The 14,846-nt window shown below is 43.2% G+C and overlaps 1 protein-coding gene across 1 annotated transcript; it reads right to left on the reverse strand.

The window, feature by feature from the left end:
* Positions 1–1,113: 1,113 nt before the first annotated feature.
* LOC147992028 (uncharacterized) lies at positions 1,114–14,210 on the reverse strand. The gene is made up of 7 exons (XM_087538903.1): positions 14,046–14,210; positions 13,817–13,963; positions 13,360–13,757; positions 13,116–13,291; positions 2,420–2,739; positions 1,754–2,030; positions 1,114–1,673 (listed from the first exon to the last, which is right to left on the reverse strand). Exons 1-7 carry the CDS (start codon positions 14,208–14,210, stop codon positions 1,114–1,116), a joined length of 2,043 nt encoding a protein of 680 aa, XP_087395029.1.
* Positions 14,211–14,846: the final 636 nt, after the last annotated feature.

Raw genomic sequence — 14,846 nt, forward strand, 5'->3', positions numbered from 1 at the left:
GCTTGGGAGCTTCACACCCAAGGGGCCAAAGAGAGTCTTGTTGCTACGCACAACTCAAACATAGGCACCCATTGAGCACAGCTCACAAAGTTACTTGGGGGCTCTTTGCGTCAAATACCAAAGAGTTTGAAAGGACCCTTGTAGCTGGGTATCGACCCACGGCTTGGAAGCCTGGTGTATTCACCTAAAACCCCGGGTTAACTTGCCTTCATCAAGTAAGCCACTCCTATCCAGGTAATCCTGGCACGACCCTTCGAACGTTTGACAGTTACTCTCATTGAGACCCTGAACTTGTCAAAGTTAAAATGATGATTGGTTAGTTGGAGGGCCATCTTAAAAGGCTTCGCCAAAATGGTTTAACTCAGTGGCCTGGCAGCTCATGAAAAGCCTCGATTTGGGCCTGGCAGCCCTCGAAAAGCCCCGACTACAGTTTTTTGTTTGCTTTTTTCTGCCAAGTTTTTATTTTTCGTGAGGTCTACGTTAAACCGGAGTTTTTTAAACCCGGCACGGCTTACGGATCTTCTGTTCAAGTATACAATTAAAGGTAATCCGGCATCCTTCAAAACCGGTCTGGCTTTGACGCTTTGTCTCCAGCAATCGGCCGGCGTTCATCACAACCCGGTTCTATATCATATATATACCAACATGGTACGGTGGAGTTTGGGTTTTCACCCTTCTTCAAATCACAATTGGTAAACCGACAGCAATGTTTTATATCACAGGTATGATTTATTATTTGCTGCAACCATAGTTGCTTACCAAGTGGGATATTTTGACCCGTCCGGTGGTAAACCGCCTGGACAGATTTTCCGTATGCAGACACAGGGATTGCATAATATTGTAAAAGTACATAAGCCAGTACTGAAATTCTCATGACAAATCAACGCAAAGTGTATCCCGCTGCACGAGGGCAACGGATCAAAGTATTTCCACTAGCTTATTACAAGGCGCTTGAAGGCCCAAAATATGGTGTTTCCAGCAGAACAAGGTTTCTGGAGCATCACTCTAATTGCCGGATCAAGTCTCATTACCATGTTGTTGCGAAGTTGATGGGTCATCTAGCGTCGGCTCAGCTTCCTCTTCCCCACCTAGCGGCTGGAAGTTTGCGGTGGTCTAGTCAATCCGGGTTAAGGCCTGAAAGATAGCTTCTTCACTGATAAGTTCTGACGGATCAATGTCAGGGGCATAAGTGTGCTTACGGATTCCTGGAATAAGATTTTGCGCCTCCGGAATGACAAGGTTAACCCGTTTGTTGTTGGCATCAGAATAAGACCGGTGAACCGTCAAGTTAGCATCCTCTGCCAGCTGACTCGCCAGAGGACGCATCTCCCTTGTCACTCTTTTAAGGGCTGCATCATCAAAATCTGCCCCGTTTTCTTGTGTGCTTGGAAAGCCTTTGGCAAGGTCAACCGGATCCAAGTCAGCTATCCATGCTTTGGCTCGGGTATGTGCCAACAAAGCGCCGGCCCTGGCAGCAGATTGCTTCACCTCTTCTAGCTGTGCTGGTACCATGGATAGCCTTGTCAGAGTATCCTTGATCAGTGTTGGGGCCGGATTGTCATAGGAGGCTGCACAGATAACCCATTGAGCACCGGTGTAAAGTTGTTCCAGAAGAGTATATGCTACTTTCAGCTTCATCCGTACATCTGAGCCCAGATGAGTAATGCGGCTCCCTGCAACGGTTTAAGAATTTCATATTTCAACTGGCACCTTACAAGATGGGTATTTCAAATACTTTGCTAGGAGTACTTACCAAATACTGCGGAGGTCATGGCGTTCACTTGACGCTTTAACTCAGAAAGCTCTTCTGCCACCAGTTTAAGTGCAGATTCAGCGTCTTCAGCCCGTTTTAGCAATGTCCCCTTTTCAGTGTCCCAGTTGGCACGTTCCGTCTTGAATTCTTCTTTCAGTCGTTCTATGGAAGTTAAAGCGGCTCGAAGCTCATCTTTGGCTTTGGAGGATTCTTCTTGGTGAGTTTTGATACTTTCTTGAAGATCAGCAATCTGCGTCCGTTGATGGTTTATGTCAGCCTGCCAAAAACAAGAGGAGCATTTCAATATTTTATCTAAAGTCCCAAGCATACAACTGGTTCTACACTTGGCACTTGGGGGCTAATGTGGATTAGTTCTTTCTTACTGCTTATTCAAAGTCCCAAGGATTCATACAAGTTTCAATCCTGGCACTTGGGGGCTAATGCGGATTAATTCTTTCTTACTGCTTCTTCAAAGTCCCAAGGATTCATACAAGTTTCAATCCTGGCACTTGGGGGCTAATGTGTGTTTGTTCAAAAAACTTAAAAGTCAACAATGTGCAGTTTGGAAATTCAAAGTCCCGGTTTGTTTTTACAAATTAAACCGACCCTTGGGGGCTACAGGATACAAGGCACTGAAAATACAAAGAGAAGGAGGAAAATGTTTACCTCATAACGTTCCTTCATCAGATTTACCAAGTCAGCCTCATTATCTCGACTTTTATAAAGCCGGTTCAAGAAACCGGAATGAAGATCCTGGGCAGAAAGATTAGCATATTTTGACATATCAGTTTCCATCTTCCTCTTGCCCATTGAAATAAACTCATCCTTGGTGGTATGTTTTGCCAAGACAACTGGATCACCCGGAGCGGTATAAGCAGTGCCAGTAACAATAACGTCATCGTCCTTGGCTGGGCTTGGCGGATTAGCACTTGACTTCAGTGGATCAGCAGCCGGACTTGCAGGCATAACATGTGGACTTGAGGTATTGTCGCGACCCGACCCGAATGGATCAAGCGCTCTGTTCTCTGGTGTCATCCCTGGATCAGTAATGCTGACACCACACAGTACATCGAAGGATTTATAGCAGAGTGGCAAACACACACTTATTACATCGTTGTCTCAAAGAGAACTTATTACAATAAACATGGCTTAAGGCCATCTAAAACGATAACAGCGGAAGACTCGGAAGATAAATGGGTCCATCAACTCCAACGGCATCACTGAGTATAGGGCCACGACCTAAAACACCTCAATCGTCGTCTGAAAAGTCTGCAACATTAACGTTGCAGCCCGAAAACGGGTCAGCACATGGAATATGCTGGCAATGTAACACATAGAGAGTAATAGAATGCAGCAACTATACTATATGCATATTTGGCTGGTGGAAAGCTCTATGGCTACAGTTTTTGCGTAAAGCCAGTTTTTCTCTACTGCAAAGGAATAAATTTATTTAACTATCATGGTGGTTGTGAAACATTGAGAATGGTTGATAGCATTCTCAATCCCAATTAAAAATAATTAAAATCCAACAACATTAATTAGAAGTAACATGTTGAGATTCACATGATATTCAAGTACTAGATACTCAAGTTGTCCATAACCGGGGACACGGCTAATCATGATTAGTTTGTACACTCTGCAGAGGTTTGCGCACTTTTCCCCACATGACTCGATCGCCTCCGTTTGGTTTCTCGCACTACATGGTGTTTGAAAAGACGGATGACCGAGACATAGTATTTCAGAAGCGCTAGCACCTTACATGTGGGGTAGACCGTACCACCTACAACCCCTACATCTGCTAGTCCACCCCGTAAGAGTTCGCACAACTTAGTCAACTATGCCAGAGCCCATAGTAGCATGTGGCTGCACACGGAAGTTTCTAGCATGAATTATCTTATGATCCCTTTGAGCCTGGGTGGCGGTCCAAAAAAAACAGGCAAGTCCTGATAGACATCAGGTGCCTCAATCCACCCAGATGTGTGTTTAAGTTGCCACCTTAGATAAACCATTAAAATTATCAACTCACATCTGTCATGGATATCACTCACCCAATCCACGTCTACTAGCATAGCATGGCGTAATAAGCAAACGTAGAAGTAACTCCCAAGGGTTTCATAGTAATACAGGTGATAGGTACTACCTCATCTACTTCCCATCCCACAGTTTAATTAGATCCTAATCATGCAATGTGTGAAGATTGATCTAATGCAATAAAATATGGGTTGTAGAAAAGGGTATGATCAAAGTGTGAACTTGCCTGCAAGGTTGATGAAGATGATTCGCACTCAAAACTCTTGATAGATCTACTCGTCACACTCCGGTCAATCTACCGTAAGCAAGCAATAGTAACCACACAATAAGTACTCATCTAATGCACAGGTAAAACTCGAACAAGAGAATGAACCAGATAGTTCAACTTAAGAACTCCGGTTGCAAAGAAAGAACGAACCGAACAAAGAAACGGAAAACAAACGGCGGAAGAAAACAACTCGGTTCTAGCAAGTTGAAACCAGGTCAAATTTTACCAGGGCAAAAACTTGTTCAAGTTGATTAGACGGAACGGCGGTTTCGAGACGAAACTCCAGGCGCTTGAATCACCTGATTCCGATAAACGGGCGAGAAGATAAACTACAACGAAGATCGGATCTGAGATCGCGATCGCGGAATAAATCCGACGAGAAGAAAAAGAGAACGGTTATACGGACGGGCGTCGTTAAATAATCGGTGATCACGTTCGTTGAGACGAACGGTCCGAAAGAAGAACGAAAACCGATCTAGGGTTTCGGAGAAGAAAACCGAAACGAAAAAACCGATCTGGAAAACAAATCGGAAGAGAAGAAAAGAATCGGAACGATTAGAAGAAAACGATCCGAGGAAAAGAGACACGGGGAAACCTCGGCGAGGTTCCGGCGGCGGCGTAGGGCGGCGTGGGCAAGGTGCGGCGGCGGCTAAGGCGGCGGCGGCGGCTAAGGGCGGCGCGGGTGAGGGGCGCGGGGTGGCGCTGCGCGTTGCTGCTTGCTGCGGCTTTGATTTGATGATTTAGAGGGGGGGGGGTGTTGGGGTGTTTATATTGGGGAGGGGTGAGGGGTTTCTTGGGGTAGGGGACAAGAAATAGACTAGGATTAGGAAAAAGAGTCCTAAAGGAAAAAGGAAAACGGAATAAAGGAAAGGGGGGGGGCTACCCTAGCCGGACTCGGCCTGGCAAGAGGCGGCGGCTGGCACCTGCCTGGCGCGCAGCGCGCAGGGGGCTGGGAGGCGGCTGGCCTGGGCCTTGGCCCGGCTGGCCTGGCTCTTTTTTTTAACTGATTTCGCGCGCAAAAAAACAAAGGAAAACTAACTAAACGAACTCCGAAAAATCTAAAGTAAATTTTCCCCGACTCCTAAAAATGAGTCGAACAAAATGAACTTTTCTCCGGACCTAAAATGCAATTTTCGAAAATGCGCATTTTTCCCTATCCAAAGAAAAACAAACAAACACCAGAAAACAAAATTTTGATCTATTTATTAAATCTTCATTTTTCCTAAATTTTGGGAAAGTCATATTATTCCCTCTCTTATATTTTTGATAACAAAAAAATTTATTGAAGATGAAATAAATAAATCAAATGACCCTCTTTTCAAATTCGAGAAAACTTTCAAATATGAAAATAACGAAATCTCCAACTCTCTCCGAAGGTCCTTGAGTTGCGTGAAATTTCTAGGATCGACCAAAATGCAAGAAAATAAGATATGCATGATAATCTAATGTATAACATTCCAAATTGAAAATAAATTCAAAGGAACTTTGAATTTAATTCTTTGAAACTCCCAACTCATATTTCATAATATTTGAAGAAGTCATTTTATCTTCTCTCGTGAAAATCATTGAGTTGCATAAAGTTTCAGAATTGAAAATATTTTCAAATGAAATTCAAATATTTTCAACAACCCTTTTCATTTAATTTAAATGGAAGAAGTCATATCATCTTCGCTCAAGGGTTTTGTGTTTGAAAAGCATTTGAATTCATGGAGATCAGAAAGCAAATATGAAAGTTTGGGAAAGTCCTTTTATTCCCTCTCATTTAACTTCCAAAAGTATCGAAATCACTCACTTTCAGTCAATCAATCAAACAACCAATCAAATCTATCTATTTATTATAACATTCCAAAATTTAGAATTTTGGGATGTTACAAACCTACCACCCTTAAATGAATCTCGTCCTCGAGATCCGGAGAGGCTAGCAAGAAAAGGTTAGGATTTGGGGGTCTCCTCAAAATCCATCGATCATCACACGGTGTCTGGGGTGCTACCACCCTTAGAATCATTGTTATGGTTCTATCAAAACTCATATACTCCATCCTTATTCTTGACGGTGTCGGTCTTCTCAGATCGTAAGGATAATTCCTTCTCTAGGCTCTTCAGGTAGTGGCATAACCTTTTACTCAATTCTTCTGTCATTTCCTCTTGGTAAGGTTATTCCGAGATTGGGTCTTCTTAGCTGACGGGTCTGGCGCCAAAACTAAACAACTATCGATATCTCATGGTGGTCAACAATTTAGGGTTTCTCCTGCAGGAAATGGGTCTGGGTTGATCCTCACCGTATAATCTACGGTTGGCAAAACTGCCGTGTACAAGGGAAAAATACCTATACCATTCTAAGGTTTAAACAAGGTTTTGATCATCGTCTCTTTACTATAGGTAAGTCACTCAGATTTACCATCCCATATAGCAAGGCGAATAATAAGAGTAAGTCGGTATGGTGATCAATCCATCCCGCACCCAAATCATTACCTTGTATACGGTTTAGCGAATCTCGCATTGTAACACTCGGTCATCCTCACAAGCATTGCAGAATTTCTCTCGTCGACGAACCAAGTTCGGAATAATCCATTGATTCTGCAAGCCAGAAAAACATCTACCGTTCCTTCACAACTCTCAGGTTTTGCATAACTCCTATAAGATCGTCTATCGAGAAAGGTATATCCACTTCCAGGGTTTTTCCTTCAGCAAGAATGTGCTTGCTTCTTGGCAGGTCCTGGGGCCTGTGGGTTATGGCCCATCTCATCACTTGTAGTCCTTGAACTTATCATCGGGCAACTGATCATTATTCCAACTTCCAACTTCCTAGTATTCTTAAATCCATCCAATTGTACTATCTTCCTTCCTTCTATCAGCACCAAACTAGGACATGATTACTCAGACTTGTCATGGGGTTGCCATTGTTCCATATTACCAACATCATACCTCCTTTATATCCAATAGTAATTCATCTCTTCATCCTCGTGGGATATCCCTCATACCGAGATAAAAACTTATACTTATGAAGTCCATATTCCACTTCGTGGAACATCATTATCCTTTCCGCGGTCAAGCGTCCTTACAGGGGAATATTGGCCATCTCTGCATGGCACTTCTTCAACTGGGAAACGTGAAACACAACTTGAACTCCTGACAGTCCTTCCGGTAACTCAAACTTGTAGGCCACTTCTCTCATACGCTCCAAAACTCGGTATGGTCCTACAAATCTCGGGGCTAATTGTCCCTTAACTCCAAATCGTTTAACTCCTCGCAGAGGGGTCACACGAAGACATGCTCTATCTCCAATTTCATAGACTACGTCCTTGCATTTTTGAGCCTACATAACTCTTCTGCCTGGACTGAGCTACCTTCAGTCTTTCTCGAATCAACTTAACATTCTCGTCTGACTCCTTGATCACATTTCGTCCAAACAACTGACAATCTCCAACTTCATCCCACATACTCTTGGGGTATCATACATATCGAGACAAAACTCGTATTCATTTTGTCCGAATTCCATTACAGGGTACTACCACCCTTAAAATGCACAAATCTTCCATAGACCATATTTCTCATATCCTCAAAAATGGTCAACATCTTTCCTCATAGAGTAACTCAAAAATCCAAATCAGTACCAACACTGCTAACTTTATTGATTCTCAAATTATTACAATCTCCTGTTTTTCCATTACATGCCTCAACTCAACACCTCAATATAAAGGAAAATGTCCTCACTACTACGACTATATTTCTTCTGGTACAAACTCAACTACTTATCACAAGTCTCCTTCTCCTTCGGACAATCTCTGGCAAAGTGCCCTGCTTTATTACAACTAAAACATATTACTTCTGACAAGTATCGAGGTTTCCTTGTGATTATATAGCCTCCTTGGGTTCTTGGCTTCCTTTTTGGGCAACTGTGGAGGTAGTGCCCTGACTCCTTGCACCCATAACAGGTGACATGACTCCGATCCTTCCTGGAATCCAATCTACTTCTCTTTCTGGACTTTTCCATTCCAATCAGGGCTTCTATTTCCTGTGGGTCATACTCTACTTCCTCAGCCGGGAATTCTACTAGATCCCCATCCATACAATTCTGGGAGATGTGTCCTTCTTCTCCACATGAATAGCAAGACTTGGTGTAGGGTTTAATTGGTTCTTCTTTGGGTGTGTCCTCCACATCTTCCTTCATCACAGGTTCTTCTAAACTTTCCATAAGGCTCCTCTCATTGCTTCTTTCTTCTGCTGGATGGTTCTTTGTACCATGGGGTAAATGTGACACTGAGCAGGGTAGTGGGTAGTCCCTTCACACAAGAAACAAGTAATTTGCCTAGTTGGGCATTCTTCAACTGGGTGACTTCCTTCACAATTAGGGCATTTATCCTTGTGTTCTTTATGGGTGTGTCCTATTTCTCCACAATTCTTGCATGCACAAGGTTTCTTCATATCCTTTCCATAAGGTTTCAACTTCTGGGACACAAACCGAGACTTTGGCAAAGTCAACTTTAATTCTCTCCAGGTGGTTACTCCTTGCCATCCATTGATGGTTTGGTACATCCTCCACCAAGTAGCAGCACCTCTTTCAAAGCACTGAAGAGCATGCTGGGTCATATCATTTCCAACTACAGGGTTATTCTCCATGTGATCCTCCATGTTCTGAATCCATCGGTCTGTCTCCAACTGACCCATCGGTCCAGAAAATACAAGCTCATCTCCATTCATCCGCTATTGGGTCCATGTGGGTTTGGGGTAAGATAAGAGAGATAGAGAGGGATACACCCAATACAAACAAAAGTTTTGAAAAGACAGATTTTTGTTGTGGCTGTCGAAAAAAACAACAAACAAATGACAGCTCACAATCGTCGCATCTAACATAGGTGTATAACAGGGGTTTGGTCTTCTAAAGGTCGATAAATCTTCAACGTCTCCAAACTCTTCAAGCCTTGTTCATGCCTCCAGTGGCTTCTTCTGATCATGCTTGTCTTTCTCAAGTTCTTTCGCCAGATCATCTCTGTTGACGTGAAATCTCTCCTGACATCCTTTAATATTCTGGAGTTGGATTTCAAACTTCTAGGTTTTAACATCCTTGGCATGAACCATGGTCTAGTTCCTGACAATTCTCCGGTATCTCGAGGTTGTAGCTCCTCCAGCTTGGCTACTCTCATCTTCTGGATCCTGAGTTCCTCATGAAATACTTCCTTGTCTAATACGACTTCCTGGAGCTCCATTTTAACTTCTTGATGTACTTCTCCAGATCCTGGTGATACACCGGCCAGGGCTAAAACTTCATCTTACTAATAGGTGCTCCATCAGCCTTCTTCCATCAAATCCATTCTGAAGAAATGCATCCTTAACTCAGCACGGTGACAATAGCATAAGCGGGCCATAACACGCTGGATAGCTGGGTTTCTGCTCTTGTCATTTCCATGAGCTATCATTCCATAATTGATATCCCCTGCCTTAGGGTTTTCCTTGACAAAACTTCGAGTTCTCATGCTGCTTGTTTCAGTCTTTCTCCGATACACCTTGATCTCGGGTATTGACAACTTCCATAGTCTGTCAAGTTCCATCAGGGTAGCAGTCCTAGGTCATATAAATCTGGGGATTCTTCAGAGCCTCATATTCTCCTAGTCTTCAGAGTCTTCAACAGCTGTAGTTTCCATTATCATAATGTATGGAAAAATCTTCTTCATTCCGAATGGTCTTACTGGTCTGATATCCTGTACTTCTTGGAGTGGTCTCATCAGTCGAATCCTCGAGTGGTCAAAAGGGGAAAAGGGATATGGTCTCACTAAAAAGAATTTTTGAATAAGCTCAGAAGAGAAGAGAGGTAAAAGATCTTTTTGAAAGGGAAAGTTGTAGAGAAAAGTCTTTGCTATGGGCTTGCCAGTTTCTAGGGTCACGTCCTACAGTCAACATGTGCTCTGATACCATCTTGTAGTGACCCGACCCGAATGGGTCAAGTCTCTGTGCTTACGTGTCATCCCTGGATCGGTATGCTGACACACACAGTACTCGAAGGATTTATAACAGAGGTAAATCATATGTATAAAGTAACGTAAATACTATTACCTCAATCCAAATAGCGGAAGCAACAAGGTTGTGGATTCCCATCAACACCAACGGCAAAGTTGAGTGTAGAAATCGTAACCCTAACGTATTACTTACTCGTCGTAACAAACCTGCAACATGAGACGTTGCAGCCCGAAAACGGGTCAGCACATGGAATATGCTGGCAATGTAACACATAGAGAGTAATAGAATGCAGCAACTATACTATATGCATATTTGGCTGGTGGAAAGCTCTATGGTTACAGTTTTTGCGTAAAGCCAGTTTTTCTCTACTGGAAAGGAATAAATTTATTTAACTATCATGGTGGTTGTGAAACATTGAGAATGGTTGACAGCATTCTCAATCCCAATTAAAAATAATTAAAACCCAACAACATTAATTAGAAGTAACATGTTGAGATTCACATGATATTCAAGTACTAGATACTCAAGTTGTCCATAATCGGGGACACGGCTAATCATGATTAGTTTGTACACTCTGCAGAGGTTTGCACTTTTCCCCACATGACTCGATCGCCTCCGTTTGGTTTCTCGCACTACATGGTGTTTGAGAAGACGGATGACCGAGACATAGTATTTCAGAAGCGCTAGCACCTTACATGTGGGGTAGACCGTACCACCTACAACCCCTACATCTGCTAGTCCACCCCGTAAGAGTTCGCACAACTTAGTCAACTATGCCAGAGCCCATAGTAGCATGTGGCTGCACACGGAAGTTTCTAGCATGAATTATCTTATGATCCCTTTGAGCTTGGGTGGCGGTCCAAAAAAAACAGGCAAGTCCTGATAGACATCAGGTGCCTCAATCCACCCAGATGTGTGTTTAAGTTGCCACCTTAGATAAACCATTAAAATTATCAACTCACATCTGTTATGGATATCACTCACCCAATCCACGTCTATTAGCATAGCATGGCGTAATAAGAAAACTTAGAAGTAACTCCCAAGGGTTTCATAGTAATACAGGTGATAGGTACTACCTCATCTACTTCCCATCCCACAGTTTAATTAGATCCTAATCATGCAATGTGTGAGGATTGATCTAATGCAATAAAACATGGGTTGTAGAAAAGGGTATGATCAAAGTGTGAACTTGCCTGCAAGGTTGATGAAGATGATTCGCACTCAAAACTCTTGATAGATCTACTCGTCACACTCCGGTCAATCTACCGTAAGCAAGCAATAGTAACCACACAATAAGTACTCATCTAATGCACAGGTAAAACTCGAACAAGAGAACGAACCAGATAGTTCAACTTAAGAACTCCGGTTGCAAAGAAAGAACGAACCGAACAAAGAAACGGAAAACAAACGGCGGAAGAAAACAACTCGGTTCTAGCAAATTGAAACTAGGTCAAATTTTACCGGGGCAAAAACTTGTTCAAGTTGATTAGACGGAACGGCGGTTTCGAGAGGAAACTCTAGGCGCTTGAATCACCTAATTCCGATAAACGGGCGAGAAGATAAACTAGAACAAAGATCGGATCTGAGATCGCGATCGTGGAATAAATCCGACGAGAAGAAAAAGAGAACGGTTATACGGACGGGCGTCGTTAACCGGGAATAATCGTTGATCACGTTCGTTGAGACGAACGGTCCGAAAGAAGAACGAAAACCGAAACGAAAAAACCGATCTAGAAAACGAATCGAAAGAGAAGAAAAGAATCGGAACGATTAGAAGAAAACGATCCGAGGAAAAGAGACGCGGGGCAACCTCGGCGAGGTTCCGGCGAGGGGCTCCGGCGGCGGCGTAGGGCGGCGTGGGCAAGGTGCGGCGGCGGCTAAGGCGGCGGCGGCGGCGGCTAAGGGCGGCGCGGGTGAGGGGCGCGGGGTGGGGCTGCGCGCTGCTGCTTGCTGCGGCTTTGATTTGATGATTCAGAGGGGGGGGTGTTGGGGTATTTATATTGGGGAGGGGTGAGGGGTTTCTTGGGGTAGGGGACAAGAAATAGACTAGGATTAGGAAAAAGAGTCCTAAAGGAAAAAGGAAAACGGAATAAAGGAAAGGGGGGGGGGGCTACCCTAGCCAGACTCGGCCTGGCAAGAGGCGGCGGCTGGCGCCTGCCTGGCGCTGGCGCGCAGGGGGCTGGGAGGTGGCTGGCCTGGGCCTTGGCCCGGCTGGCCTGGCTCTTTTTTTTAACTGATTTCGCGCGCAGAAAAACAAAGGAAAACTAACTAAACGAACTCCGAAAAATCTAAAGTAAATTTTCCCCGACTCCTAAAAATGAGTCAAACAAAATGAACTTTTCTCCGGACCTAAAATGCAATTTTCGAAAACGCGCATTTTTCCCTATCCAAAGAAAAACAAACAAACACCGAAAAACAAAATTTTGATCTATTTATTAAATCTTCATTTTTCCTAAATTTTTGGAAAGTCATATTATTCCCTCTCTTATATTTTTGATAACGAAAAAATTTATTGAAGATGAAATAAATAAATCAAATGACCCTCTTTTCAAATTCGAGAAAACTCTCAAATATGAAAATAAAGAAATCTCCAACTCTCTCCGAAGGTCCTTGAGTTGCGTGAAATTTCTAGGATCGACCAAAATGCAAGAAAATAAGATATGCATGATAATCTAATGTATAACATTCCAAATTGAAAATAAATTCAAAGGAACTTTGAATTTAATTCTTTGAAACTCCCAACTCATATTTCATAATATTTGAAGAAGTCATTTTATCTTCTCTCGTGAAAATCATTGAGTTGCATAAAGTTTCAGAATTGAAAATATTTTCAAATGAAATTCAAATATTTTCAACAACCCTTTTCATTTAATTTAAATGGAAGAAGTCATATCATCTTCGCTCAAGGGTTTTGTGTTTGAAAAGCATTTGAATTCATGGAGATCAGAAAGCAAATATGAAAGTTTGGGAAAGTCCTTTTATTCCCTCTCATTTAACTTCCAAAAGTATCGAAATCACTCACTTTCAGTCAATCAATCAAACAATCAATCAAATCTATCTATTTATTATAACATTCCAAAATTTAGAATTTTGGGATGTTACAGGTATCCTCATGTATGGCCGAATCAGCTTCCGGCGGATTAGCATTGATAGTTGGCTGTGGCAGGGCAAAATCATCCACGAGATTATCAAGATTTTTATCAAGATCCTCAGGAGTTTTCTCCGGTTCAACTTCACCGGTAGGGGCGCTGGTCTTGGCCTTCTTACTCAAACGAGCTTGAGCACTAATATTAAAACAAAGATTAGCATGGTCAACTGAGTTATGAAAGAGAAGGGAAGGCTACACACTTACCCAGGGACGGTTTTCAGTGGAGGCAGCTGAGTGGTGGATGAACCGCCAGACGAATTAGAAGATGCCTGATAATTTGAATGAGATGAATTGAGAGGGCATCGGAAGAAACCTTTCAAAGGATAACGTTTTTCAGGAGAACAAGCAACGTCTGGACGACGTTTCCGGTTTGGGGTGTGAGGTAAACCGGAAGAAGTGACCTGTTGACCACTATGCCGGGTTGTGCGACGCCCTTCGGTTTGCTGTGTCTTCAAAGAAAGTTTTTGATCCAAATGAGCAACAGGGTGAGAGCATTTCAGTTTCCGAACTGCACGGCGAAATCGTTGAACCGGCACAAGTTCTGAGTCAGAAGAAAGACAAATTACCTCAATATGATCTGCATGGCTGGCCTCCACATCATCCTGGGAGTAATCATTATCAGTAAAATATATGGATAGAAGTCAAGGGAGTCAAACTTTACCTCTTCAGCCGAGTCATCGACATCTTCGGGTGGCTCTGAAGACTCAGCGGTTTTCTTTTTGGCAGCTTTCTTGATGACCTTGGTCTTACCACGAGGAGCCTTAGCCACTTTGTCTTGAGTTTTCTTTTTCCAAAAAGAGCTACTGGCCTATGGGAATTGCACAAAAGTATTATTATAGCAGTGTCAAAGCAGAGAAGAATAAGGAAAAGTACAAGGTTAAAATATTTACCCCTGGCGGTTTGTTGGAGGCGTAAAAAGGACGAAGACCAATTTGAGTACATACGGCGAGCGGTTCATCGAGTATGTTCTTTACACTTTCACTGACTTCATCGTCCGTCAGTTCTATTGAGTTAAACCGTTGAGGATCATTGGTGCTGCCGGTGTATTCAAACATCAATCCGGGCCGGCGGCTTAAAGGGAGAATGCACCATGAAATCCAGCAACGGACGAGATCAACACCAGTTAAACCGTTGGCAAGGAGAGCCCGGAGTTTGGCGAGTTGAGATGCATAAGCTTGTCGGTCTTTGGCAGGCAATCTCTGAGGTAAGGGGTGATTATTGCTGAGTCGGTGCGGACGGTAGCCCGGTAGAGGATTCTCTTCAGCAGGGGCAGTATTTTGACAGTAGAACCAAGTGTGGTTCCAGTCTTTTGGATGGCTGTGAAGTTTGGCGTGAGGAAAATCAACCTCTTTCCTCTTTTGAATCGACACACCGCCAAGTTCAGTATTAGGTCCATCAGAAAATTCCGTCCAGCGGTTTAAGTGAAAGAGATCTAGAAAGAGATCGACAGTGGGTTCTTCTTGCAGATAAACCTCACAGAATACTTGGAAGTTGCATATGTTGGACACATAATTTGGTCCAATATCTTGAGGATGAAGTTGGAGCCTGGCAAGAACATCCCGGTAAAATTTTGATCCGGGAGGACTGAAACCTCGAGCTAAATGCTGCAAGAATACAATCACTTCTCCATCTTGAGGTTCAGGGGGGCATTCAGGGCCAGGAACTCGCCAACGGAGGACATTTTTTGAGGC

This window comes from Triticum urartu, chromosome 1A (genome assembly GCF_056163025.1).
Source record: "Triticum urartu cultivar PI428250 chromosome 1A, HENAU_Tu73, whole genome shotgun sequence".
Classification (NCBI taxonomy): Eukaryota; Viridiplantae; Streptophyta; class Magnoliopsida; order Poales; family Poaceae; genus Triticum; species Triticum urartu.